Below are 25,720 nucleotides of genomic sequence, written 5' to 3' on the forward strand. Positions count from 1 at the left end.
TTAAAATTTTATGTAATAAAATCTCAACTGACTAAAATTAACTTCTACTCACTGTAAATTTTATTTTCCTTCAATTTTTATTTTTTGCTGAACATCCAAGCATCACTTTATTTTAAAATAATCGTATTATTAAGTTAACATGTGAGATTTGTATAGGTAAATACTTATGTGCATGCATAACTAGAACTATACGGTTAAATTTTAGAGTTACACTTAACTTCGATTTTTTTTAACTACATATTTTAACAGCATTTTATCTATTATATTTAAATTTGTATTTTGCACGGATTATGAGTTTCTGTTTTATGCAAATAATAATATGATTTAATTTCGGTCCGTGCTTCGCACAGGTTACCAACTAGTATAATTAAAATTAATATTATGTAGTTGTGGAGAACCAACATGAAATTATGATGAAAGTTGATATAATAAATTTTAACCTAAAAACCATGCCATGTAAGGGTGTTTTAAATAATTATTATTTTATTTTTGTTATTTAATATTTTATTAAATATATTTGTTAAAAAATATGTATGTCTGAATAAGTGTATTATTTATAATATTAAATTTTAAAATATATAAGTTCATAAACTAACCAATTAAATAGGTTCAGAAAATTCAATAGGCAACCCAGTTACATACATCTGGTTTTTCGTTCCTAGAGTGTTTTAAAATTATAGTAATATAAGTGTCATGTTAAAATTTCTAATTTTTACTCACAAAACCCAACCCAAAGAGTATGATATTTGTATTATGATTATAATATAAATATCATAATTATATATGATTTTAAAAAATTTATTATTTCATTAAAATATAATATTGAGTCATATAATAAATAGGATTACCGAGTTCAAATTAATAAAAGAATTGAAATTGAAAAACGGGTAAAATAATATATATAATATTATAAGTCATATAAAAGTAAAAGAAAAATAAAAATTATACATTAAAGTTATAATGAAATTCAAAAAGGATTAAATCAAGAATCAATAGAAACCAAAGGACACGTTAAAGCAAATGGTGAAAAAAATAAAATCAAATCTAATAGAATCATAAAACATTTAGAAGTATAAGGAAATAAAAATAAAACTAAATTTTATAAAATCATAAGATATGTATAAATAAAAGATAATAAAAATAAAACTGAACATAATGGAGTCATATGACATGTAAGGAATAAAGGCGTAAACAAAAGTTGTAGTAAAATTAAAAAGACATATAAAAGTTAGATATATAAGTAAATTAGTGAAACCAAAATTAATATAAGATATATAAATAAATTGGTGAAACCAAAACTATATTTGTGTACCACTTATTTTTCCTTTTTCGTAAAGAGTATATTTACTATTAAGTTTTATTTTTCGAAATTTATCACTTTTGATTTTTTTTTTATAGAATATGATGACTATTATTCTAAAAAAATTTCAATTCTGTATATTTACACAAAATTATGGTGATTAGGAATTATAAATTTTATAAAAAATGAGTAGTTACATGAATTAAATTTAATCTCCTTTTGTTGAGAACTATAATCTTATCGGCTATTAAAAATACAAAACATCAACAAATAAAACTGAACTTAATTAAAAAGAAACAAACGTGAATTTTATAATCATTACGTTACCGTAATTAATCTCATTATAACTGCTATGAATGAGCTATCATATATTTCATAGCATCAAACAAAATTAAAAAGTGACTCAACGCTCATGAGACAATTGCAAGACGAGAGTGATTAGGAATTCTGTAAGCATTCTGCTAGTTGTACAGGAATGTTCTTCAGTTCTATACAGCCAACTCTTTGAAATTGCTTGAGAGAAGGGAAAGCTCCGTCCCCAACTTCCAATTCTTCCAGATTTTGAAGATTAATCTCATTATAATGAATGAGCATCAAACAAAAATAAAAAGTTAAGTCATCCAACCCAGGGGCCTACGCGTTCTGCTAGTTGTACTGGAATGTTCTTCAGTTTTGGACAATCACATGTTTGAAATTGTTTGAGAGAAGGGAAAGCTCCGTCCCCAACTTCCAATTCTTCCAGATCGACGAAATCCTTTAATTTTAGAATTTGAAGACTTGGAAACCCATTCTCACTGCATACCATTTTGTTTCCCCTGTACACAGAAGGACCCAACTCAAGAGCGGTGAGATTCGACAAACTTCCCAGAGTGGGCATTGGATCTTCTGTAAACTTAGTATTAACTAGACTTAAATCCGTGATTGAATCGGGCAGATGACGTAGTTCCGATGGATTCCTTAGAATACCGAATAAGAACACGCTCTTGAGACGATTGCAAGACGAGAGTGGTTTCAGTGTTGGAATCTCAACAAATATAAACAATAGTATGAATGTTTGGAGACTTGTTAAATTGGCTACGGACTCCAGCGTGTAACTGTATCCTTCTTCTATTCCTCCTTTATCAAATATAGAGAGTGTATGGAGGTTGGTGAGATTAACAGTGTCAATCTTCATCCATTCTTTACACGATATACGACCAAACAAAGTCTGCAACTTTGTTTGGTGGGTACCTATATTCAAACTCCCAGTAACATTAATGTCTAGATGCCTCAACTCATGAAGCTCACATATCTCCCTAGGAACTGTGTAGTATGTACTCCTCCGACCGTGCAAGGTTTGTAGCTTTTTAAGCTTGCCTATACTTGCTGGAATTTCTATAGGATCATCAGAACCATCCTCATGACCCATTAAGCCCAAGTACTTTAAGTGAACTAAATCTCCTATTTCTTCTGGTATTCTCTCTAAGCCTACACTTATCATATCTAGGACTTTGATATTTTTGAATCTGGTGCACAGCAACTTCATTTCTTTTAATTCAAGTTTAGAATAATTTACTAGTGCCAATGAACGCAAACGTGAAGCATCAAATCTACGCTCAACGAATTGCAAGTACACACCTATTCCATCATTGTAAATGACATGACACGCTTGTCCTTCCAACAAATGGATGGGATCTGTAAGGTGTTTACCTGAGTCCAAAACGACCAACAACTTGTGCTCCTTTGCTTTTTTTATGGCAAGATCACGGACAAGATCATGGACCCGGCAACTCTCAACTTGGCTGTTCCATCGCAAATCGTTAACCTGAAGTAAATTGCGATTAATTAGCTCCTTCAAACAATCTTCAGCCAAATCCTCCATGATTACTCCTTCACCTTCCTCGGCTTCTGATATGAATTCCTCTGCAATCCATAGACGCTTCAACTCGTCTGGATCAATCACATGGTCTTCCGGGTACCTTGCAAGGTAGAGAAAACAGTCTTTCATTTGGGGAGACAAGTCATTAAAACTCAAACTCAGTATTTCTCCAATCTGGGGAGACAAGTCATTATCCTTCAAGTGTCTCCATATATGCTCCTTCACCTTTGACCAATAATCATAGCTCATGTTGTGTGATAAGAGGCCGCTCAGTACCACAATTGCAAGTGGTAAACCTCGACATTTACTAACCATCTCCTTTCCTAATTTCTTCAAATTTGGGGTTGTTGCTTGTGCTCTCTTACAGAACAATTCCCAGCTCTCATCTTCCGTTAGAAAACGGAGTTGATGGACAAAACATTTGCCATCTGCCATCTCTGCAACTTTTTTGTTGCGGGTGGTTATGATGATTCTACTACCGTTTTTCTGGTTTGGAAAAGCAATCTTAATCTGGTCCCAAACCTTTATGTCCCATATATCATCAATCAAAACCAAATATCGGCCTCGACTTTGAAGTAACTCTGACAGGTGCTGCAGCAAATCATACTCGTCCATGGTTGACAACTTTTGTTCGTATTCAGCTCCCATAAAGGACTTCGCTATTCTCTTCACAACATCTTTTATGTCATATTCGTTGGACACACAAACCTTAGCACGAGTGTCAAAATTTCTCAACTCGCTAGAGTTGTACAACTTTGTGGCAAGTGAAGTCTTGCCCAAGCCCCCCATTCCGTGAATTGAAATGACTTTGAGGGAGAGGTCCTCGCTATTAAGCTCCCCCATCAAAGTCTTAAAATCATCCTCGAAGCCAACCACTTCCACCTGGTTATTAATGGCGGTTATTCTCAACAATGTTCTCTCTTTCTGCTGCTTGTTTGGAGTGGCTAAGATGTTGTCAATACGGTACTCATTTCGCCTATTCTTGATCACTTCAATCCTTTTCTTGATTGAATCTATCTCCTTGCCGATATCATAAAGTGTAGCTTCTTCTTTAATCAAGCAAACACAGGCCCGAACACGATCCAAGATACCTTGTTTCGGAGCTGCATATTCTTGTTGGTGAGCACTGAAATCGCTCAGGATTTTTATCGCATCATTGGCGACATCTCTAACATCCTCCACCCAGTTGCGAATTTGCTCCTCTTCGAGTCTTGATTCTGCAGATCTTACGGAAGATTGGAGGTAGCGCAATTCATCTTTGAGCCACCTTAAATTATCTTTCACTTCTAGTAGAATGTTAACTTCTTGTGCAATAAATGCACCAAGCTTTTCAATTGCAAGAGATACGATTGCATCAACCATTCTTCTTTATTAGGCTTTATGATCTGAAGGTAATCGAAGTAACTACAACAAGAACAATACTAATTTATGATTTGTAAGGTCTATTGTGCACAGAATTACAGAAATAAAAGCTTTAATTCATTGGTTTGCCTATGAGATGCTTTCACATCCTGAGTGGTGTCTTTAGCAACTTGTCACTTCTCTTTAGCTAAAGATGCCCTCAACACTGAAAGAGTGTCGTGTTTTGTGTGGTAAAATAATATGAGCATGATTAGAAATGCAAAAAAATAAATAACTGAAGAGCAATGTCTAACATATTGTTGTTGAATTTAGGTACATATGAAAATGATCGTAATCGAATACTAAGTCCATAAAAAGAAGAGAAATCTCGGAGGGACCATAAAAGATATAGAATGTAATTATAATTATTGAAGTCGTCGGAGACTTGTCACAAGTCTTTGTAGCAATGTAGAAGAAGAGGGACCATGACAACAGCATTTGTGGATAATTATTTCAATTTTCACAACTGGACTGAAGATTGTGTGGTCTTTAGTAACTTAAACCATGTGTATGGTGTCCCTATAAAACAGAGCACTGTCCTTTCAATTATTGTTTTCACCTAAATAAATCATTAATATTGATAATGAGAATCTAGTTATTAAACAGCAATTATCCACAAAAATAATTTTTTGTGGATAATGAGAATCTAGTATATTGATAATGAAATGGTTAAAATATTTGGTGTTGTGTTTGATTAGTAGCTTGTCGTGTTAATACATCTGTTCTTATTTGTTGAAACTTGAATGTTAAACATTTAAACTGGAGTTACATTCTTTTTTGAGCTTAATATACTGAACAAATGTAATTTTTAACCTTTCTTGTTTGTCCTTGGTGTTTTCTTATAGACCGAGTGTTTGTCAGATCGACATGACCACTAGCTTATTCTGTTTTGCAATCAGAACTCTCAAATCATGAACATATTAGAATGTTTTGCAAGGTTTGTAGCTTTTTCAGCTCGCCTATACTTGCTGGAATTCCTGATGTATGTCCTTTAGAATCTCTGAGAATTAAATATCTTATTTTGTTCTCTCTACTACTCATTAAGCCCAAATACTTTTTTTTAGAATCTCTGAGATACTTGCATTTCCATGCAACCAGTTTAATGGACAGGAGCCTGGGACTAATGAAGAAATTGAAAATTTTGTTTGCACTCGTTTCAAAGCTGAATATCCTATCTTCAGTAAGGTAAGGATTTTAGTACACGTTTTGATCTTGACCTGCAGTATGCTAGAACTGTTTTATCCGAGAAATTTCTGTGGTTTTTCGATTATTTAGGTTGATGTGAATGGATCAGATGCTGCTCCGTTATACAAGTACCTCAAGTCCGTCAAAGGAGATGAAATTGAATGGAATTTTGCCATGTTTTTAGTCGATAAAGATGGCAAACTTGTTGAACGTTATGCTCCCACAACCACTACGCTTAGCTTTGAGGTAACAATTACTTGCATGTCATTACAAAAGTTAATTAAGTTGTGGCTAACATATGATCATTTCGACTTCTGCAGAATGATATCAAGAAAGTTTTAGGAGTCGCTTGATAACCGGGATTGAGGCCTGAGTTTTAATGGTCGACTACTAACTACCTCGTCTGCAATATGTATGGAGAATAAAGCGTGTGATAGTGAAGATTTTAAAGCAAATATAGTTATGTTGTGAGTTTTATGAGTGTTTGCCTGTGGAGCAAGGGAAATGTTCAGTGTAATGTGTGAATTCTATGAGCCTATGGCGAGTTTCGTGATATGTTTGCTGTAATGATGAATAACACAGCGATAAATTTTGTTAATTGATGTACTCATGTTAGTAAAGAATTACAAAAACTGCAGAATTTTCTGGTCTAATCAGGTAATTATGAAATTATCATCAAGCAATTCATAACATGTACATTTAAAATTTGAACTATTATACACTTTACTCCAGTCTGGTTACCTTCTCATGGAGATTATTCATTGTTATAGAGAAGGCATCTTGAAACTGTTCAAAATCTGAACTTGAATCTCCATACACTAATCCAGGCAACAATTCATACACTATATACCTCCTCATGTCATCCCTGGCCTTCTTAGGTATCTTCATTAGCCACTCTACCACATTCACCTTCGACTTTCTCACCTCTTCTTGATCTATAAACATTTAATACTTCCCGTGATCCTCAGGCAAATGCCATGAATATTGATAGTAAGCTGTGAGGGATCAAAAAACACAGGAATGCAGCCTGATATTAGAGAATCAAATACAGATTTTCTAGTTGGACTATCACCAGGAGGTTGTAAACAAAATTCAGATTCAAAGAATAGTTCGATGATGAATTCAGGCTGATCACAACCTCCTGAACTACAATTCTGAAACGTGCATGTTCGAGTACTTGCTAAAGTGCATTGGTTGATCAGCACTGATCTTATACTGTCTGGAGAATCTGGTCTTGCACCTCCTGCAAAGCTAACGAGGTTGTTTCGGCTTGATTGGATGATCTTGAATTGCCATGAGATGATATCTTCATCGGAGTGAGGATGGATATAGGTAGGATGTGGGATTCCAATGTCATTAACATGCCAAGGTTGCCTTTCAATTAGTAGCTTTATCGGGTTTTGCATTTCTTCAAGATTCAAAAATGTGCTTCCCCATGGAGAATCATCCCTTCTCCGAAAATCCCATGATACTTTACCCAAAACAAAGACATGATCTTTTCCTGAGTTTAAAGCCCATGGTTTCTGCAGTTTAAGCCATTCTACCAGTTCCAACGCCAAAGTGTCCTTAACATCAGGAGGGGCATTCTTGAAATGCCATCTCAAGATGTCTAAGCCACCATAGAATGGAACATAGAATAGCTTGGCTTCATTTTCATTATAAACTCTACAAGGATGCTTCATAACCCTGGAATGAAAAATTGGTTCCAGAGAATACTGATGAGTGTTGTACCAGGCTTTTCCAAGCTTCGGTATTGGCTCTCCCAGTGCCTCATTCCTGAAAAATTGACAGAAATCCAACCAAGGAGACATATCACTACAGTGAGCTACCAAGGAGACATATCACTACAGTAAGCTACCAAATCCTTGTTAAACTTTGGTGGCAAATCATACACATAAACCTCTCTGCCATCACATGTTGTGAGGCTACTTGAATTCGATCTCCATGATCGATGCACTTGCCAGATCCTCTTCCACCACCTTCACTGCAGATTCAAACTCTGAAAGCATATTTTTATTGTTATCAACAATGTTGCTAACAATAAGGATTTTGTTCTCTTGAACATTATAACCAGGAATATCTCGTGTGACGAGAGCCTTATCGTCCTTGATGTCAACAATAGGACTACTCTCTCGTATGCTCACTTTGAGTTTATGATCATCAATATTGTTCTCTTGAACAACATAACTGGCAATCTCTTGCGTAACAAGATTTGTGCTGTTCTTGATATCAACACTAGGAACACTTTCTCGTATGCTAACTTCAAGTTTTTGATCATCAACAGAACTAGCATTAATGAGTGGAAGAGGGATATCAAAATTAGGTTGTGCACCAGCAGAAAGGCAATACAGACTGTTGAGCTTTCTCGACGATACGCATACATGGACAATGTGACCAGAGATGATGGTGGTGGTAGAAGACCAGAGGAAAACAAGAACCAAAAGAAGAAGTGTTAATGGAACTCGAGAGAGTAACTTGGAAAGGATGAATTGAAAGAAACCAAGCTCTTTTGCAGCTCTTTTCGAAGATTTAGCTCTTTTCTTAGACAGTGAAAGGGCCATTTTTGTTGGCTAAACAAAACTCAAGTTCCTTCAAGCTAATTTGCTCGGTTTTTAGGGAAGATATTCAAGACAAGAAGAGTGTCTTCAACATGAAGGCACGTCTCAGGAGGACTAAAATTGTCCTAAAAGTAGGCTGCACATTGGCATGCTAATGAACTAACCCAAAATGCCTTTCACGGTACTTCGCTGTCTTGAATATAAATTTAAAAGTAACATTAAGTGTCCAATGCGAGTATCAGCTAGCCAATTCTCCACTGTTAATTTGAGTATTCGTCGCTAACAGTAAACCAATTAAACATAAGCAATTATCGGAATTGAGGTTAATATAATTACTGGAATTTTTGGTTTTGCCGAAAGAGTACAAGTGAAAAACCTCTACAATGGGAGGGTGAATGTGGAATGTGACTCTACCTTTCGTGAGAGTGTCAATGTGGATGTGACGTCACGACACAACGCGACTCATAGGGATGGCAATCGGGTCGGTCGAAACGGGTTTAGCAAAAACCAAACCCGAACCTGATTATTTTTGCCGAACCCGAACCCGGAAAAACCTGAACCACTAAACCCAAACCCATCGGGTTCGGTTTGGGTTTGTAGATCACTATTAAATTGCACCTTAATTTGCACATACTCTAGTAAAAAATTACTAGGATCTGATTTGAGTAAAGTGCTCATAAATACGATGATATTAAAATTTTTGGGGTTGAATTAGACGGTTCAGAGAAGACAATGGATCAAACCTCTATGAATAAAATTGTTAGTGAAATAATGTAATAATCTTGACCTTTAGTATACTTGTATTGAACATCCCTGGCGACTCGGGTCAGGTCAGGTCGAATGACGTTTAGGCAAATGTCTCGGTGTCTCGCATACGCGAGGCGACCTGGACGAGAAATTTTATTACTTGTTTAATTAAAATATTTACTGACTTATTGTATTGTTTTAATCTGAATATTAAATTTGTATAACAGGAAAATCAGTATTTGCTGATGAGGAATTTCTAACTCTGATTTGCTGGAATAAATACTGAGCAGGATTTGCTTAAACAGATCCTGATTTGCTTAGTGTAAATACTGATGGGTTGTCCTGACTGTTACGTTTCTGATTATGATAATATTCAATTAAATGTTGTTTAAGTCAGGATATTTATTTTATGATATGTAATTTTTTATGTGATATACCAGAAAGTTTTCCTGGTACCAAACAAAATTCATTATAAAACACCAGATTTTTATTTTGAAATAAAAATATCTGCCTTAACATCTTCGAGAGCGCCACTTGCATTACCTAATGCAGTCTTTGCAGCAACCCTGAAAGTGATTTTGGTCTCATTAAAGAATTTTTACCCTTACTATGCTAGGGGTGAAATTTAAGGCTTATTACAAATCTACCCATCGGGAATCTGAAACTACTGCTGCAAGTTAAAAAGTTCTGTCTAAATCTCTTGCAAGGATCGAAACTTTTTAGCACAATGGGGATGGTAAGTTTTTGCTTAAAATCTTCCAACTAACCATTGCAGAACTCAGCTTAGTATGTGAAACTTATGCAACACGAGTTAAATCCAGTTTTTACCCTTGTTTATATTACCTTTCAGAAAGAAGTACAACTTGCATTATAGTAGCATTTTTAGTCCACATAAGAAAGTTTTGCAATGGATTGATGATACGAAGAACGTTACCAATCTATAAAAAGAAAATATTTCAATAAAGAAAAGTCACACGGCATCCGTCGAGATTATTCCTTAATCGAAATTATAAATAGCCAAAAAAGTACTTTGTAAAAAACACTAATTTACCTAGATTATTCAGCCCAATTATTTGACTCTGAAATTAATGCAAAACAGAATTATTATTCTATACATGCATAATGCATATGTATACTAGACATTATATAATTGATTATGTAGAGTAAGCTTACAAATCTGGGAAAGTTAGATATAAAGGTTGCAAATCTATATCAACCGCCTTTCTCAACCTTACCGTGCTATTATAATCTTCTGCAAGTATGTATAAGCACTCTTTTAAATATATTGGTTTGTGTTTATATGTGTTTAATCTAATGTTCTTGATTAGGCTTCATGGGATTGAATTTGAAGAGATTAATGTTTCTGGTGCCAAGGGTCAGCAGTTTACTCCTAAATATAAAGGTTCTTTCTTTTTAGAATTGTTATTGTTTTTTGCTTTATATTTGGTACTGTGTATATTTTGTTTAAAATGATTGTCTTGAGTTGAAAAGAATTTTGAAGAGCTTCGTCTAATTATCATGTACTATAGTAGTCTAGTACTATGTATTGAGGAGCTAATAGTTTTGAGATTGGGGAAGAAGAGTCACTCTTAGTATGTTAGCTTGAACATGGAAGAATTTTTGTTCTTGAGGAATTGTAATTAAAGTAGATTCGTTGCCCACTAAGCTACAATTGATTGATTATTCATTGTTTTCGGTTCCTAGTATTTGACAGAATGTGGGATTGTATGGCAAGAGCTTTTGCACTTGACCATTGGCCGAATAATATAAACAAGATACATGTTTTAAGGTTTAGCATCAGGAGATTGTCATTGTGCATTATTCGGTGTTGCAGTAAAAATACCCGACCTGCGGGTGCTGCGAGAGTTACATGTCATCATTGTGTTGAGAGCCAATGACAGACCCAGTAATATCAACATCTCTTTTCTTGTGTTCGTATCAAAGAATTAATTTGGACATATTTGGACACTTAAGCTAACTATTGCCCTGACTCCAAAATGAGCCCTTTGAATGAGGAAACTTGCTAACATCTGAGTATGATATACATGTTAATCTCTTAATCCTAAAATTATTAGGTTTTGGGAGAGTTAGTAACTTAACATGTATAATATTACATAACTGGTGTATTTAAGTGTTCACATGACTTGATATTACATTTTTTAGGTAGATCACTAGATCAGAGAACCCCTAGTATTTGCAGTGTTAGCATTATCTTACAACACAAATACTAAATTAATTCACGTCTTCAGTCAGTTTATGTTTAATGTAATTGCTTGCAGACTCGTAGAGTGTGTTTTGGTACCTGTGTGTGTGCGCGCTATATTACTCTTAAACACATGGTGTAATTATAAACTTGACGTTATCGTCTTTCGAAATGCTGTTTTCAGTAATAAATAGTAATAAATTCTATGGGAAAATTGCCAGCAATTGTTCATGGAAGTTACAAGCTCTTTGAGAGGTACTCCAAGTAACCTAATTGCCGTTGCTAATTGACTTCTACCTTTTTTCATATGTTTCTCATTAACTCAAGTTTTAACATTTAATGTGTTTGATTGTTTAGTAGATAAGAGATTTCTAATTTCCTTGTATCAAAATTCATCTACCTAATATGAAAAAAGCTGTTACTTTTTGGTCCTCCAACTAGTAGACAATCTTATTTTCAGCCTATGCATGTTAAGATTTTTATTTGACCAGGTTCTAGTTAGTTGTATCTTGCGGTCATTAAAATTGCATAACAAAATCCCGAATTTTTATGATGTGCAGCCATGCAATTCTTATCTATCTCGCTTGTTCATTTCCTGGAGTTGCAGACCACTGGTGAGTAGTGAGATTGCATCTATCTAATTGTCTGCAGTTTCAGTAAGGTTGATGCACATCAGGGGCGAATGTAGTTTTTTTATTAATTGGGGGAAAACATATGATCTGGAGATGACCTGTATAATATGTTGATAAAAGCCTAGGCCCTAGAAATATTTACATACATTAATAGCAAGACTTGATCTATACATTTCCTGGGTCATAAGTATAACTTCTGTGAAGTTTTATGCTTCTTAAGTCTAATTTAAATTTACATTATTTTTTCTTAAAGTAGTATTTAAATTGCTTCTGAGAGTACTGACATAAATGGTAAAATGTCTACCTCAACTCTTTCCTATCTAACCTAATTCTGACTTTTTACAACTCACTACAAGGTATCCATCTGATATACAGAAAAAAGCAAAGATCCACTCCATGTTAGATTGGCATCAATCGAATTTACGACAGGGCGAAGGTGAATGATAATAGTCTAATCTACATTTTTAACAATCTTACTTTTGTTCTTAACAAGCATTTGTTCAAGTACATAGCCAATCACACTTATCTAGTCTAATCTTCGTCACTTGTTGATCAGCAATGACATTCGGAATTATAATGGCTATTACTTCATGGTTCAAACTTTCTTTTTCAGTTGGTTATGTTCCGGGAAACTTCCAACCATCAATTTCGGATCTCAGCTTAGTATGTGAAATTATGCAATTACAGGTAAATCTCATTTTAACCTTTGCTAATATTGCTTCCTCGAGAAAAGCCCGCCTAAAATTTTAGGAGCATTAGTAAAAAATCAATATACTGAAAAACTGAAGAGCAGTGTCTAACATATTGTGGAATTTAGCTTGTACCTGAAAGTGATCGTAACCGAATACTAAGTCCATTCAAGAAAGTTCTGCAATGGATTGAGGATATCAGGAACGCAACTAATCCATATTTCGACCAATTACATTCATTCATCTTGGAACTCGAAGCCGTGCTGACAGTGGACAGCTCGGTTGTTGTGAAAGAAGTGACTAAGCAGAGTCATGCAGTGCTATCCAAGTTGTAGGGACAAAACACCTGTAATGTGGTCTGAATCTCTTCGTTTAAAGCTCAGTTTTGCCAAATGTTGCAAGGGAATAAATGTGCAAGAACAGATGCTCCTGTTTCGAATAAAACTTGGGGTCTGAGGTTTACAATTTCATTAGGCCATGTTGTTTACCCATGCTGTTGTCAAGCTTTGTTGGAATTATAATCCCGGATTATTATACAAGAAAAATAATCTCATTATTCTTAATTGTAATCCAGAAAATTAAATTACTCTATCTAGAAATTTTAAGTTCAGAACTACAAGATAATTAGGGCTGAACAAAACCGAACCGAAACCGAAAAACCAAACCGAACCGAACCGTGCTAATTCGGTTCGGTTCGGTTCGGTTCGGTCCTGATTTTTCAGAAATTTCGGTTCAGTGCGGTTCTTTTCAAAAATATTTCAGTCCGGACCGAATAGACCGAGAAGGCCAAATTATAAATACTATAATTTTATTTTATATACATTTTACATATATTTTAAAATTATAATCATAGTTTTTCATCTCCTTCGTTCTATATATTAAAAGAGGAAAAGGGGCAAATTGAACCCAAAAAATATCTGTGAAAATACTTATTTGCCCTTAGAAAATACTGATTTACACCGGTGCCACTTTGTATTACATCTGGCGCATCTGGGGGTCGGAGGTGGGTTTGTATTACAACTGGCGGAGGTATGTTTGATAGCTTTTGTTGTTTACTCATCTTCCCGCCTTAGCCCCCTTCGCAATTCTCTGTTTGCTTTCAGTTTTGTACTGAAAGCAAACAAAAGAAGAAGGGGCTTGACGGACTTCCCAAAAAAAAAACTTGTAAGACCCTTCAATTTAAATTTTTACAAAATATATCACTTTTAATTTAAGCGGAGCCTATGACATTTAATTGAAACAAAATTTTGTGGTTAATTTATTGTCGGATTTTCAAAATGGCATGTTCCAGGGTGGAATAGATAGTTAGAAATTTGTGTTTTGCTTAAACTTTATCAAATGATATTCCGTGACTTTAATATATAGTCCTTTTTTTATTACCAGTTGCTTACACAGTTCATCAGTTTCAGAAACGGGGACTTCCGCATCCCGTTGCTTCTAAGGCTGTCGCGCAGACAAGGTACGTAGATATTCTATATCTCCATGCATTCGATGAAGTCCTCGATAAATTTTATCGATTATTGCATCCAGGGCATGATCGTAGTGTTTGATCCTGGTGCAGGGTTACCTGGAATGTAATCTTAGCCTTATAGACATTGCCTCTATTTTTCAGTTACTTAAAAATTACTCTTGGGTATATAATTCATGATTGGATTGAACGATTTTGAAGATTCGAACGATTATGGGTAGAGCTGTTGGCCAACAATTTTAAAAAATAATTTGTGGAGCTATTTAGCTACACACTATAAGCTAATTTGCTAAACTTAAAATAAAATTTGAAGTTCTGCCTATTCTTAAGTTAAAATGGTTTTAGGCAGTTTTTATAAAGAACTGTGGGGAGTGCTCTAAAGCATATATTGTTGCTAGAATGCTAGGTAATTAGACTATCCAATTATTGTGTGTTTGTGCTTAAATTTTAGTAACTGATACTCATCATCCCCTTCTTTAGAATGTTTTATCTATGTATCTGCTTTATACAGAGGTCTAAACAGAAGTGTTAACCAGCCTTACCTGGTACAGATGGTCACATAGATAACTTCATCAATCTTTGGTTTAAGTGGGTAACTACCTAGCTGAAAGTTGTTATTTCAAATCTGTCGTCCAAATAGTAATTTGTATAATAACATGACATCCTAAATAATTGGACTACATTTTTATGCTCATATAAATCTGTGCTAATTATTATTGTTACTATTATTGTTTATATAGTTGATCATGATTATATGTGTTGTGAATTCTGTAAATTGAACTTCTGTGGCCAGCAGCTGGTTTGCAACAAAAATTCTAACAAATAAAAAATATTAACCAGCAAGCTATCAATTTAATTGTTACTTCCCACCAGGAAAACGGAGACTCTTTACATTTCCTCTCCAAGTTTGGTGTCATTGCCACATTCTTGAAGCACAGGATTGCTGGATATGTTGTGAAAGGTTGAAATTGAAGCTGCTACCTCCTCAAAATATAAGCCCTTTTCATTTTTTAGTCGTGTTTTAAGGTATATAAAAGTCATAACTCCACATTTTAAAAAAAAATCTTAAATTCAAATTTAATATGTTTTATTTTATTAAGAAAAAAAAAATTAAAATAATGTGGAGCTATTTTTTTATTCACCTTAAAGTACACGTATATACCTGAACATAAATTCGCTAAACTAATAAATTGTTAAATTACTGAACATAGTCTACTACTTATCGATACTATATATATTATAATAGACGAAATATTAAAAGTTTGGTAGTCGGTTAGTCGGTACCTGCTGAAGTTACTCAATTACCCTTACTTAATTATTCAAATTATAATTGGCCAATTGGTCGGCCGGCCAGTTTTAATTTTAGTTGATATTAAAGTTAACCTCCTCTATCAAATTAAATTCTATTGCACATCAAACTCTATATCATTATAATTGATATTAAAGTCAACTTATTCTACCAATTTAAATTCTATTTCATATCGAGTTCTGTATTATTGTAATTGATATTTCTGCTTAAAATAAATTTAAGCGAACTATTGAACTAGAATAAACAAAATATTTTATATTATTCTTCCATTAAAAAAATAAATTATACAATTGATCCAAACCAACACAAAATTAAAGTCAAAATATAATTTGACAAATTAGAAAACAATTAAAAAAATAATCAATTGTTCCAGGTTAAAACAAAATTATCATATAAATCATGTCTTAAAAAAATTAAAATCTATACTAATTAAGGAAAGCGGCTGTTGGATATTTAAACAGGTTTCCGCCCCAAGTAAGTACTATAATAGACGAAACATTAAAAGTTTGGTAGTTAGTCGGTCGGTACTTGCTGAAATTACGCAATTATCCTTAATTATTCTAATTATAATTGTGCAGTTGGTCGGTCGGTCAATTTTAATTTTAATTGATATTAAAGTCAACTTCCTCTAACAAATTGAATTTTATTGCATATCTAACTCTATATCATTATAACTGATATTAAAATCAACTTCTTCTATCAATTTAAATTCTATTTCATATCGAGTTCTGTATTATTCTAATTGATATTTCTGCTTAAAATATATTTAAGTGAACCATTGAAACAGAATAAACAAAATATTTTGTATTATTCTTCTAGTAAAAAAATTAAATTATACAATTGATCCAAACTAACACAAAATTAAAGTCAAAATATAATTTGACAAATTAGAAAATAATTAAAAAAAATAATCAATTGGTCAGAGCTAAAACAAAAATTAACTTATAAATCCGGTCTTAAAAAAATTGAAACTAAATTATAATAGATGAAACATTAAAAGTTTGGTAGTCGGTCGGGCTGAAATTACTCAATTACCCTTACTTAATTATTCTAATTATAATTGGCCAATTGGCCGGCCGGTCAATTTTGATTTTAATTGATATTAAAGCAATTCATCTATCAAATTAAATTCTATTTCAAATCGAACTCCATATCATTATTATTGCTATTAAAGTCAATTTCCTTTAGCAATTAAAATTCTATTTCATATCGAGTTCTATATTATTCTAATTGATAATTCTGCTTAAAATAAATTTAAGCGAAATATTGAACTGGAATAAACAAAATAATTTATATATTCTTCCCGTAAACCAATAAATTAGAATGAAAGCTCTTAAATTTATATATGCCCCCTTCATTTTATGAGGCCCAATTGTTTAGCTGTCTTAGTCGCTGTTTGTTATTGATGTTTTGGCTTAGGCTTTGTTGTTTGATGCACTGGAGTTTAAACATATCGTTGACATATGTTCCGCGTGTGTGCTTGTGTATGTAATGTAAGTGAATGGGTGTTATCTGTGCATGTTAATTTAAATCTACAGAATCACCATCTGAGATGTCACCTGCGATATATGTGCCACTGGTTTGGTTCTTACCGGACCAGAAGTTTTCTATAAATTATGTTTGGGATTTGTTTTCATTCTGTCAGTTGCACGACATATGGTTCTCACGAACCACATTTTTTGGGTCTTGGTATAAATAAAATAATGTGTAGCATTATTGTTTAACATGTTATGCCATGCATGCCGGAACTTCTTACGTCGTTCCTCACGCTCAAAAATGCTATTTTGTTCCCTTTTAGCTTACATGTTGTGCGAACGATATAGATTACAGAAGCAGGATTTTAGAGTTCATCAATGTATTCATTTTTTGCCATCTCGCCCCTCTTCATTTTTATTTGTGCAAAATGCCAGGTGCTTGTGGAAGAAGCGCTACACCACGTGAAAATCGTGGTCTACCTGATGCCAATGAGGCAGGTAATGTTTTCATTTTTGCCTGCATTTGTTTTCGTGGAAAACCAGTTAATGTTGGTTACCCATGTGTGGTTGTACATCAGTTAGGAGTATCAAGAATCTAAGTTACATAAAGTCATAAACATAGTACATATATTTGAGTGAAAAGAAAATCAAGAAGAGGAGTACTATCTATATCCGGCGAGTAGAATACGGGCACCCGGACCTCTTCATCACATTTACTTGCAACCCCAAGTGGGAGGAAATATTGGATGCTGTCAAGTCCGCAGGTTCTCAGAGTGCTTCTGTTCGGCTAGATATTGTTGCGCGTGTGTTTAAGATGAAACTTGATGCCATGATGGATGATTTCACCAAAAATAGTGTGTTGTGACGTGTGCTAGCAGGTATGCAATTTCGTAATTCACTTATTTCCCCTATCTTTAGAGGGTGTCTAATACATTGTTTTCCTGTGATGTCAAATATGAGATGTGGCCAGGTGAGTGTGACTTAGGTTGTCGATACATTAAAGTCCATTTATGGTCAATTGGTTGTTATGATAGATAATATTAAAATTCTTATCATAAAACTTTGGACCTTAGAATTAAAAATATTGTGCCATTGAAGTATGACATCTTCCCTGGCCGAAAAACCATTTTGTGGTTGAATGCTTAGGCTTGCATGCTGTGGTATAGTTGAGGCATTGAACCTTCTTTAAAAGAGTATTTGTGCATGGATCACATCTTGAGGTTTGTTTCAGCAAAAACGAGCGTAGGGCTTGGTGAAGAAAAGAAGCAGATAATAAGTTTGAACTTGTAAGATGTAAACATTTTTGACAGAAAATTACAGGGGGTGAACCACTTGGAAGAACCACACTAGGCAGCATAATTATCGTAAGGGATCATATCGCCAGCGTATATTTGTTGCATATAACCAGTACATGTTGTGTGCTTTGTTAACTGGTCTATGCGTGCTTGCTAATCCGAAAATTATGTCTGCTCCAATCCAGTTCACCTGGTATAATTTTCTGTGCATGTGGCCAAAAAGAAAAAATAGTGGAAAGCTTGGCATGGTAGCTTCTGTTTGGGAATCTCAGGTGATAGGGTAGAAGGGTGCACTGTTACTTTCCATTTATTTATTTTAATTGATTTACTTGGAAAAAATTCTTAGGATAGCATAAATCCAAAAATATATGATCATTTAGTATGATGGCTCTATCTACAAATGTTGTAATATCACTGCCAAAAATTGAAATGTAAAAGTTGATATAGCTATAGCTATAATGTCTTTCAGTAAATTAGGAAGTTAAGATACTGAGCTTGTATGATCTTCCTGTATTTATACCAAAGCACAAGCCTTTCCCCTCATTTCCCCCCATTATGTCATTTTGTTAAATTATTTATCTTGTACTTAATATGTATTTGGGCCCATGCTATATTCTTTCCGCAGTTGTCTACACGATTCGAAAAACGGGGTCTTCCCATGCTCATATAGTGTTGTGGTTTGCCGAACGAAACAAGTTGATAACTCCACAAGACCTAGATGAGGTCATATCTGCAGAAATATCAGATGGGGAAGTTGATCCTGCAGGGTATAAGGCGTCTCTCAGTTTATGATGCATCGGCCTTGTGGAGGCGCAAACCCAAAATGTCCGTGTATGTCTAAAGGCAAATGCACAAAGTATCATCCAAAGGCATTCCGCGATAAAACCACTGTGGATGATGATGGTTATGCTTTGTACAGGAGCAGAGATACGGAAAGAAATGTGGAGTGCAACAATATACTACTAAATAATAGGTAACCCATTACTGTGCTTTTTTAATACTTTGACTTTCGTAACATAGACCTCTTATTTTATAAAATATTTTCGTTTGTGCAGCCATGTTGTTCCTCATCATCGTGGTTTATTGATCAAGTATCAGGCCCAGATAAATGTTGAATGGTGTAATCGCTCGCTGTCCATAAAGTACCTGTTCAAATATATTTGCAATGGTCCGGTAACAGCTACATCTGTTTTGGAGAAAGTAGGCCAGCAACAAACGACAACAGATCAGCCATCCACCTCTGTGCAAAGGGATGATTTCGACGAAGTAACAAGCTATCTCTCGTGCCGGTATGTATCTTCAGCTGAGGCAGGTTGGGGTTTATTTGAGTTTCCTATACATCATAGGGAACCATTTGTGCAACGTCTGTACTTCCACCTTGAGAATGAGCAGGAGGTGGGTGCGGTTCCGCGATAATGACACTATTTCGGAGATAGTACGTAGGCCGGATCCTGACAGAACAATGTTTATTCAGTGGTTATTGAATAATCGATGTGATGACGAAGGTCATGATCTAACCTTCGTTAAATATCCTGCCAAATATCGGTGGGATGCCTTAGCCAAATGTTGGTTTCGGCGGAAAAAGAATTTGGATGTGGTTGGTCGTATGGTCTATGCTCATCCTGCATCTGGAGAGCGATTTTACATGCGTCTATTGCTAAAATTTGTTACTGGACCAATGGATTTTAAGGATATTAGAACTGTGGATGGAGTTGTATGCCCAACATATAAGGAAGCTTGTTTTCGGAGAGGTTTACTTGAATCGGATAAAGAATGGCAAATTGTGCTTGATGATGCATCTGTATGTGCATCACCTTCTCACATACGGGATTTATTTATCACTATGTTGGTGTTTTGTGAAGTTAGTAAACCCGGGGAACTATGGGCTAGGCATTGGACAACATTAGCCGATGATATTGAATTTGTCAACATTGAAAATAGATGTTGCCGACAAACAAATGCTTGCACTTGAGGCCGTTAATAATATATTAATAATAAATTGGCTGACTATCCTGGTCTACCAAAATTGAATGTTGTTAGCACTTCGAAGTATAGGAACGAATTATTAATTGAGGAAATGATATATGATCGAGAGGAACTTCGGTTGAAGGCAGATAATAATTGCGAGCGTCTTAATCAAAGGCAGCGCACCATATATGAAACATTAGTCGGATCTGTGGACTCTAGCTTGGGTGGCTTCTACTTTGTTTACGGACCCGGAGGGACCGGAAAGACTTTCCTGTGGTCAACTATCATATCAAGATTAAGGAGTCGAGGTAAAATTGTTTTGGGCGTTGCTTCTTCTGGAATAGCTTCTCTTTTAATTGATGGGGGCGGACAGCTCATTCCCGCTTCAAAATACCGATAGACATAAATGAGTATAAATGAGTTCAGTTGTTGTGACATTAAACAAAATACTTATCTCGCATAACTAATATGCAACACAAGCTTAGTTATATGGGACAAACTCCTATGAATCACTGTTTCATTTTTAAAGCAGTTGATCGAACATTTCGTGACATCCACAACAAGACAAGCCTTAATGCATGGTTGTTGCTTTTTGGAAAAAATCGACAAATCCTGTTACGGCGTGGTGAAAAACATTAAGGAAAGACCTTATTCAAACCAATTTATAGTTTTATGATGATATGATCTTTCAGAAAACAGTTAACCCCCACAAACGGGTTGCTATCGGGCTAATAACTAAAATCATTCACATCCTTTGTTCAGCATTAACACATTACAGTCATGTTGTGAGCTCTACCGAAGAGTGTGATAATTAATGACAATTACGAAGTTATTACCGTTTTCCTCGCGATAATAAGGAGCTAAGCCTGTTATTTTCCTATGTTGTGCAGCTTAGGTTAAACTATAATGGTGACCCAATGGATGCAATGGTGGCCGAGGTATATGGAGATTTGCGTTAGAGCCATGGGGACATAGAATATCTGCGTGATAGGGCTATATTGACACCTCTCAACGAGTTTGTCGATTTTTTCAATAATCACGTTCTACAACTACTTCCCGGGGATTTTAAAACCTATAAAAGCTGTGATAGTATTTGTAAGGCCTCCTCAACTGGTGTGGGTGATGAGGTGTTGTATCCACCGGAATATCTAAACTCTTTGAAATTCAGCGGTGTACCAAAGCATGAGATCCAGGTTAAGATTGGTGCCCCTATAATGCTTCTTCGAAACCTGAATCCCAAAAAAGGACTGTGCAACGGGACTCAACTCATAGTTAGGAGGACGTATCCTTTCTTAATTGAAGCTTTGATTATAACGGGTAACCGGATTGGCGATATTACATATATTTCCCGGATAAACATGTCCCCTGCCGATAAAATCCTGCCTTTTATGCAGAAGAGAAAACAATTCCCAATAGCAGTTTGTTACGTGATGACTATAAACAAAAGTCAAGGCCAAACAATGAAGAATGTGGGTTTGTTTTTGCCTCAATCGGTGTTTAGCCATGGCCATTTTTATGTGGCAGTCTCTCTGGTCACTTCTCCACGGGGTTTGAAAATTGTATGTGTCGACGAAGCAGAGGAATGCATAGTGTACACCAAGAACATTGTCTATCGCGAAATTTTTGAAAATCTAATTTCGTGCCACACATGGGAGGATGTTGCTGTGTCCGAAAATTTTCCTTCATAATGACGCTCAAAAGGGTTATTCAACCCTATAAGAACTATAACTTGCTTTGAGAACTGGAAGCATTATTGCCCCGTAAATGCACTCCTTGGAAAATAGAAGATGTGGCACAAACCTCCTAATGGTAGATGAAACAGAAGGGTCTACATTAACATTTTGTTTTGCAATGAAAAAATTGTTGTGTTTCTTTACTTCTTTTCAGAGGTGAGAAGGCTCTGAGGAAAGCAAGACATCTCTAGGAACCAAATCCTAGGGCTGTTGACGGTGCTTTGCAATTTTATGAGATGCGTGTGATTTATGGTTTCCTGTGTCGTAATGTAATATCTGATCGCTACTCTGCCCTTGATATCTACTTTTAGAGGTAAAAAAGGTTCAGGCATTTCATTAATTCCATGGAAGAGCTTGCAAGTCGCATATATAGGTAGCCATTTTCGTCCCAGTGAATATGGTCTTGATTCTTGGAAGACAATTTTGGCTTCCCTAGATAATGGAGAGCTTCAGCATGTTTATACCAGTAAGTGAATGGAGGATCGTACGTTTTCTTATGATTATGTAGACAGTGATAACAAATAAGTCTCCCAATTAATGATATGTCCTTGTTGCACATCTTAATAACGAATTCATTACGATAGATGGGGAAGAATTGGTTGCTATCCGGTTTAATGTATTTTTTAAACATTGCACTCTATTTTGACACCGTACAATCAGATGATAATTGCCCAAATGTAGAAGCCTGAAATGAATTATAATTTTATACGACGACCTCTGGCTCCTTCCAAGCTCAGAGTTGAGGATATTCAGACCCTCATAGCTTCTATTTTCAGAAGAATTCAGAAATTCTTATGTACTTCCAAGTAAACTCCAGCTATTAAAGGTCTGTATGTTCTTAAAGTATAAGTCACATACTCTCATATAAATATCCGTTGTTCTCACGACAACACCTCACAAAATGACTGTAATCCACGTGTGGAACTTGCTAATATTGGGTTACGATTCGATTATCCCAAATGCTCTTCTTTCTTTCTTTGCTTTTGCCTGGTCGGGCAGCTTTCATACTACGGTTTGTTTTTTAAAAATTATTTTAGGTCTCAACAATATCCAGATTTTGTAGCTCAACAGCCGTCTTTTCGAGTGCACAAGCCAATATGGGGAGTTTGCAATCAAACCTCTCGGTTTAAGGACTCGCTGCTACTCATTCGAAAAACAATCCCCCCTCCAAATAGCAAAACCAATCCACCTTTGTTCTTTCCAATCACTTTTTTTTTGCCTCACCAGATATGACATACTGTAACCTTACCAATATCAGTTATAATTCCAATTGTGGGTCATGTCTATTTCTTATTTGTAACAGGGTACGCTACCTACAATAACATTTCTTTTTTCCCTAATTGTCCATGAGCATTGTCCTTGTACATTCTACATGTTAATAAAAAAGTTGGAATTCTGAAAATTTTGATTTTGCAAAGACAAAAGATATTTGCATCAGTTGAGTTTTTGGCAGTTCCATGCCTGCGAAAATTCATGCACCCCCACTACTGATCCTTTAGCAAGCTCAACTCTTTAATCCTGCAATTTTACTCTAAATCAGTTATAATAATGTACACTTGTGCTACTTGATTCTGTAACTAACGCACATTGAATGGCTTGAGGTCTTTTGGATAATTATATATTATTACTGGTCTTTTGTACATCTCGTCAGCTACATAACTGTAATTATACAAGACATATTCTTAATTAGTACCTGAACTTATTATGTACATGAAGTGTAAAAATATTGGTTTTAAATTACCGTTGAATCTCTTCACTTAAGGGAATGTCATGCTCAATCTTAACATCAAATTTCTTCCCTATGACCTGATTGGGAACAATAAAAAAATTTAGGTAAATCACAAAATCATGTAAATTATGTAGCACATCCACAATATCCATTTGTTCAAGTGAATAAAAGTTATGTAAATGGTAGAAAAAAATAATTTTTTCGTAGCTGTCACCTTCTTAAGAACATTAATAGCCTCTGCATAGGATATCTTATCAAATGAACCTGTGGCCAGGGATTGAAGACAGTCCTCAATAGTATTGCCTACTCGTTTTGAGCTGAATGCCGGATCCTCAGCACAATGTTCTAAAACCCCCGTACAAAGGAACTTCAGAAGATCATTTGCACAATTCATGCATCCTGGGAAGTTTTACACTCATAACTGCAGTTGTCAGTTTCTCTTTCAATCGATCAATATGATTTTGTAACTATGAAAAGAATCTAAAAAATAAAGTGCCTCTACCTTTTAACTTTTTGGACTGTGATCTTTCTGCGTGGAACCTAGGTCCAAAGGAGTATACATCTCCAAGGGCACATGTGTAGCTCTCAGGATGAAGATGTCCAGATACAGTTAAATACGTTTGGCAAGAAAAGTAATCTTCTCAAAATTTAAGCTTATCAATCTTAACATAAGTATGATCAGCCTTTGATTTTTCTCTGCCTTCTAATTGCAGTGCCAACTCATTTGTTTTATGGAGATCCTGAAGCGCAGCAGCCAAAGCGTCCTTACTGCTATCTGTCCTTTTAAGATTGCAGTTGTTTGTTTCTTGCATCATGAATTTTATGGCACTTTTGTATTTTTTCAGATAGTTTTATGGCAGTAGAGTCCAGTGGTATACTGCTATCTTTCCTATAAAGGTCCATCTCAAATAACTTTGGGTTGAAACACTTAAGTGGATACACAAATATTATGATATCAGCAGTATTCTCAGATATCCTCGGCATTGTATATAGTATTCAACAATTTAATGAAATGCCAAGATAATCTCCAATTTCTGCAGCAAGGCCAACGTTACAGGTAATGAAGTTTTTCCAAAAAAAATTATAGCTCAAGCAGTTAAAAAAATGGCATTTTTTAAGAACTCAACCTTATTTAAAATTGCATGCAAAGGCATTCACCATGCGCGCAAAATTGCACATAAGACACCCATGGGAAACTGGGCCAACTGGCCCCTGAATAGCCAATCCACCCACAACGGGGTGTATGATACATAAAGCCCGCACATTCAATTCAACATTAACTTGCACATTTACCTCCGTCCACGGAGTGACTCCGTGGCAAGGACATTAGCCTTGATGCCTTGCAGATGTTCTAGCGTTGGACCCAGGTTACGCCCATGATGCGAGTACTCCTGAATGCGCCCAAGGTTACGCACGATAATGGCAGTGGAATTCGGGGTTCTATGCAGCATACAAAATATGACTCTTACAATCATTAAGAAGATATGCCCGCGGGATCCAAGGGCATCCAACTCCAGGAGGTTCTCGTCAAGGCTTCCAGCTCCAGAAATAATATCCTTACACCGTCTATACAAGATGGCATCGGAGTTCTTGAGACCTTCACCAATTTCCAAAAAGCCATCAAAGCACACTGTGTCTCCTGCAGTACCCTCCAAACGAAATGAGAAAAGCTCGCGAACAGGGAACTCCTCCAGAATCCACAACTTCAGCCACCCTCTTCGTTTGAGACCAGGCTTTGAACAGATTAAAAGAATCTTGAAAACCACCGGACAATGCACGCTTCATTATAGCGATAACCATATATGTTGGCATGCTTGCCAAGTCATTGTTTTCTATCTTCATCTCTTCTTCCTTACGATGTAAATTATCCAAACATCAACTCCAGAAAATGCAAAACTTTTACTACACTAGGCTACCTATATATATATGTCCCTCCTGCCCGTTCACTGACTGTGATTCTTTAGATGCCAGTCAGTTACATATTTCCGCAAATTAAAAATTAAAAAAAAAATTAAAATATATATATATATATATATATATATATATATATTGTCGTTCATATAAAAAACTACACTCCGACTATAGAATTAAAGTAAAAAATAACCCTACAACTCCATGAATGTATTAAGCGGAATTTTGAAAATGGGCGATTAAAAAACCAACATTAATA

General features: G+C 35.2%; 3 protein-coding genes, 1 long non-coding RNA gene and 1 pseudogene across 10 annotated transcripts in view; 3 read left to right on the forward strand and 2 right to left on the reverse strand.

Annotated features, from left to right (window-relative positions):
- LOC141671306 (uncharacterized) overlaps window positions 1-25,720 on the forward strand; it is a 127,854-nt gene that overhangs the window by 85,680 nt on the left and 16,454 nt on the right. The window lies entirely within an intron of this gene.
- On the reverse strand, window positions 1,546-4,880 carry LOC141671293 (disease resistance protein RPP13-like). Its single transcript, XM_074477486.1, has one exon. It carries the CDS (start codon window positions 4,518-4,520, stop codon window positions 1,917-1,919), a length of 2,604 nt encoding a protein of 867 aa, XP_074333587.1. The 5' UTR covers window positions 4,521-4,880; the 3' UTR covers window positions 1,546-1,916.
- Window positions 5,158-6,342, forward strand: LOC141671301 (putative phospholipid hydroperoxide glutathione peroxidase). 6 transcript variants are annotated; one of them, XM_074477494.1, is made up of 4 exons: window positions 5,158-5,541; window positions 5,658-5,739; window positions 5,835-5,990; window positions 6,065-6,342. In XM_074477494.1, the coding sequence occupies exons 1-4, from the start codon at window positions 5,471-5,473 to the stop codon at window positions 6,095-6,097; spliced, it is 342 nt and encodes a 113-aa protein (XP_074333595.1). In that variant the 5' UTR covers window positions 5,158-5,470; the 3' UTR covers window positions 6,098-6,342. The 6 variants fall into 6 exon arrangements, with proteins under 6 accessions (XP_074333595.1, XP_074333598.1, XP_074333597.1 ...); XM_074477497.1 differs by having other exon boundaries at window positions 5,159-5,496; XM_074477496.1 differs by having other exon boundaries at window positions 5,166-5,541; window positions 5,658-5,744.
- LOC141671518 (xyloglucan-specific galacturonosyltransferase 1-like) lies at window positions 6,468-8,305 on the reverse strand (annotated as a pseudogene).
- LOC141671299 (glutathione S-transferase T1-like) lies at window positions 10,065-14,004 on the forward strand. Of its 2 annotated transcripts, XM_074477491.1 has the most exons (7): window positions 10,065-10,307; window positions 10,378-10,451; window positions 11,447-11,507; window positions 11,813-11,866; window positions 12,241-12,320; window positions 12,498-12,571; window positions 12,702-14,004. In XM_074477491.1, the coding sequence occupies exons 3-7, from the start codon at window positions 11,458-11,460 to the stop codon at window positions 12,906-12,908; spliced, it is 465 nt and encodes a 154-aa protein (XP_074333592.1). In that variant the 5' UTR covers window positions 10,065-10,307; window positions 10,378-10,451; window positions 11,447-11,457; the 3' UTR covers window positions 12,909-14,004. The 2 variants fall into 2 exon arrangements, with proteins under 2 accessions (XP_074333592.1, XP_074333591.1); XM_074477490.1 differs by lacking the exon at window positions 11,447-11,507 and having other exon boundaries at window positions 10,070-10,307; window positions 12,260-12,320.

The sequence above is a fragment of the Apium graveolens genome, chromosome 7 (assembly GCF_009905375.1).
Source record: "Apium graveolens cultivar Ventura chromosome 7, ASM990537v1, whole genome shotgun sequence".
Classification (NCBI taxonomy): Eukaryota; Viridiplantae; Streptophyta; class Magnoliopsida; order Apiales; family Apiaceae; genus Apium; species Apium graveolens.

Excerpts from the sequence above, each read along its gene's own strand:
- LOC141671293 (XM_074477486.1), bottom strand. The coding sequence starts at position 4,520 with ATGGTTGATGCAATCGTATCTCTTGCAATTGAAAAGCTTGGTGCATTT.
- LOC141671301 (XM_074477493.1), top strand. The coding sequence starts at position 5,471 with ATGAACATATTAGAATGTTTTGCAAGGTTTGTAGCTTTTTCAGCTCGC. Across the intron at positions 5,745-5,834 it reads AATATCCTATCTTCAGTAAG|GTTGATGTGAATGGATCAGA; the intron begins GTAAGGATTTTA and ends TCGATTATTTAG. Across the intron at positions 5,991-6,064 it reads CCACTACGCTTAGCTTTGAG|AATGATATCAAGAAAGTTTT; the intron begins GTAACAATTACT and ends CGACTTCTGCAG.
- LOC141671299 (XM_074477491.1), top strand. The coding sequence starts at position 11,458 with ATGGGAAAATTGCCAGCAATTGTTCATGGAAGTTACAAGCTCTTTGAG. Across the intron at positions 11,508-11,812 it reads AGTTACAAGCTCTTTGAGAG|CCATGCAATTCTTATCTATC; the intron begins GTACTCCAAGTA and ends TATGATGTGCAG. Across the intron at positions 11,867-12,240 it reads CCTGGAGTTGCAGACCACTG|GTATCCATCTGATATACAGA; the intron begins GTGAGTAGTGAG and ends ACTCACTACAAG.